The sequence below is a fragment of the Bactrocera dorsalis genome, chromosome 1, assembly GCF_023373825.1.
Source record: "Bactrocera dorsalis isolate Fly_Bdor chromosome 1, ASM2337382v1, whole genome shotgun sequence".
Taxonomy (NCBI): Eukaryota; Metazoa; Arthropoda; class Insecta; order Diptera; family Tephritidae; genus Bactrocera; species Bactrocera dorsalis.
In genome coordinates, this window is record NC_064303.1 from 114,686,579 (window position 1) to 114,689,687 (window position 3,109).

Consider the following 3,109-nt stretch of genomic DNA (forward strand, 5'->3'; position numbering starts at 1 on the left):
CCCCAAATGCGGCAATTTTGCTTATTTACGTAGCCATTCAACCAGAAATGAGCCTCATCGCTGAACAAAACACGCGCGCGAAACACATTTCGAACCGAACACTGATTTTGGTAATAAAATTCAATGATTTGCAAGCGTTGCTCGTTAGTAAGTCTATTCATGATGAAATGTCAAAGCATACTGAGCATCTTTCTCTTTGACACCATGTCTGAAATCCCACGTGATCTGTCAAATACTAATGCATGAAAATCCTAACCTCAAAAAAATCACCCGTTAGGAGCAAGCACATGTGGCATTAACAAAATATTATTTACCTGCATTCAACATAAGCGCTCACCGCCCCCCCAACGCGATGCGCCGATGAATTCCCTTCTTCGTCGTGCATTGACGGTCGCCCGTCCACCGACCCACACTCGCCTCTTGAGCTTAAATGCAAACTGCAACAGTATCTTCTGCTGTGACCGCAAGCTTTTACATGTTATACACACATACACACATTCACTATAAAGAATGTGTGCGTGTGTGTGCCTGTTCCTTAAACCGCTTGTTGACAGATTTAAGCTTTAAGGCTGATACATGAAATAAAAATGGTACTCTGAGGCTTCTGAGTTTCTGCCCCACATGCACATTCTAGCACCAACAATAAATCTTAACTGTGCACCCAATAGTGGATGTAATCGTAGCCGCCCCACTTTAAAAGGTTGACAGGTCTATAACTTTCATTTCCGCTGAAAACTCAATATTTAAATTATGCGCAAAATGAAGACGAAAACTTTGGCAACCGGCGTTTTTTTCTCAATATCGTGAACTTTAAGTTCGGTCGAGATATGTTTCCACAACTTCTTAAACCCTTCAGGAAAGAAACCGTTTTTTAAAAGTCTTTAAAGTAGACCACCGTGGCGACGCTATCCTCCTCATCTGACTGAAATTTCTGACCGGCGAATGGAATATCCACAGTCCTTAGCCTGATCCTACCAGTGTAGTAACGGCGGAGCCCAAATAAGGCAGCACCGCTGGTCACCAGTTCGGCTACGCGGTCTGGGCAGAAACTTAAATGAGGTACCATGGGCTGCAGTCATCTCATTTGGCATGTCCTTTGCACCGTGGTGATTTTGGTTAAATAGCCATATGCGGGCAGAGCTTACCTGGTGACAATTCGATATGCATTGCATCACCGGGTAAGTAAGAAGGTAGTAAGGCTGCAGTTTCAGATGAGCCTCTAACACTACCGAGGTTAGCGTTTCCATTCCACACTGAGCTTTGTATTCTCTCGGCGTTGATCAACGCATTGATTTGATTCACAGTGCTTTAAACACGGGGCTAAAGTTGTTGTCGCCAAGAAGACGTACCATTCAAAGCCCTTAAAGTCAATAAGGTTTTGAATGTCGGCCTTTATTCAATAAATTTCATAAACATCTGTTGTTTTTAATATGTTTCGTTCGCTTTTTATCTACACGGACATTTATTTTATCTTACTATCACATTTTCAAATAATTCAAAGAACATATATATAGATACATCCGATCCGATCCGATGTAGTCGCATCAAAAAGTTGCTCGTTTTCCAAAGACCTCACTGCAAACGCTGAAAGAGATAAGTGAATAGAGAAAACCGGTTAGGGGCATGAACACTATGTTGCAAAATAAAGGTTTTCGAAATGCACGCGAAAGCGAATTTTGGCTGCCAAATTGGCCAAGCTAACAGGGTTAGATTCAGCATGAAGAAATTGGGATTTATTAGTGACTGTTATAAATGACAGTGATAACAAAACAGATCTCGATTCAGACGCAGCCGAACTTCAAATACTCTCGCAACTTTTATCAATTGAAAGGGTGTGAAATAATTACAGATTGTGGCGTGTTCTTTTGCAGCTCGGTTGTAAGCACTGAGTTGTTTAGATTCGTGCAAATGACCGATATCCACACTAATACATACATAAATGGCAAACTTATTAATTTTCCGCATCTACTGATATTTTCACACACACATACACATATATATAGCGAATATAAAATAAAAAGAGCAACAAAGCAAGAGAAAGATAACTGTCTAAATGAGGGTTTAGTGATATTAATACCGGGAGGATTAGCTGTTAATCTGTAGTCGCAGAAAAAAACTGTTCAAATTTTCAAAATCAGTTAATTATGTAACCACACTTAGGTAAATAAACATAAATACAAGTGTGTTCGTGTGTTCTCAGTTTCACGAGGATTGTCAAAGCTACAAAAGGCGAGAATTTCAAGGAGCGAAATCCAAAATTACTTATTCGTACTTTCCCGCGACTGCAGATTTTCGCTAAATCACGACGTTAACGACTGGGTGAGTATTTGCTTGCTTTTGTTGGTATGTTTAGGTAAGTGAGTTAATGTGAAACGCTTAAAATCACAGCTTTCAAGGGAAAAACCCGCTAGGTGTAAGTACAAGGCAAGAGTTGCCGCTCTTCAGTAGTCCTCGTATCAACGCCAAGTCATCGGGTGTGAGAGACCATCCACTTAGCTGGCCCACCGACTGCAATTCCGGACAGCGGTCCATCAGTATCTGCACGAAAAGCCACAATTAACAGAAATACAAAGGCATAAGTACGGCCACCGGCATGCAGATATGAATACCTCAATGGATTGCACGGTCAAGTTAGGCGCCAACGTGAACCAGACATCCTCCAATGCATAGAAATCGTGCTCCACGAAAATACTGAAACGTTAATACATATGTATGTATGAATACGGATTAATAAACTCGAAATATGTGGCAATACTATTATACATTTGATTTCAAAACTCAAAAAAAGTCTGACTAAATGACTGAGGCCCACCCAAAAATAGTATACAAGGAAACTAACGGTTAAAGAGATATTCAAATCAAACACGCAAATTGTATACACAGCATACATTTAGGCGTTTTTTTAAAACTCGAAAAACAATAAAATAAAATTTTAAAACCTGACTTCAGCTCGCCTGAATAACTACGGAGCTACTCCAAAATATTATGATTACACTTACGAGTTATTATGCTTACTTAATGATATCTTCATCGGTGAAATTGATGCTGTCCACGGCCAACCGTTTCAACTGCCTGCAACTGCAGATGAGCATCTTCAGTGAAGTGTTGG

General features: G+C 40.3%; 1 protein-coding gene across 3 annotated transcripts; it reads right to left on the reverse strand.

Moving 5' to 3' along the window:
* Positions 1 to 1,419: 1,419 nt before the first annotated feature.
* On the reverse strand, positions 1,420 to 3,109 carry LOC105229250 (hypothetical protein). Of its 3 annotated transcripts, none has more exons than XR_852707.4 (4): positions 3,016 to 3,109; positions 2,610 to 2,691; positions 2,273 to 2,538; positions 1,420 to 1,584 (listed from the first exon to the last, which is right to left on the reverse strand). XR_852707.4 is itself a non-coding variant. In XM_011209393.4 (4 exons), the coding sequence occupies exons 1-4, from the start codon at positions 3,090 to 3,092 to the stop codon at positions 1,573 to 1,575; spliced, it is 288 nt and encodes a 95-aa protein (XP_011207695.2). In that variant the 5' UTR covers positions 3,093 to 3,103; the 3' UTR covers positions 1,420 to 1,572. The 3 variants fall into 3 exon arrangements, 1 of the variants encoding a protein (XP_011207695.2); XR_852708.4 differs by having other exon boundaries at positions 2,263 to 2,538; XM_011209393.4 differs by having other exon boundaries at positions 2,422 to 2,538; positions 3,016 to 3,103.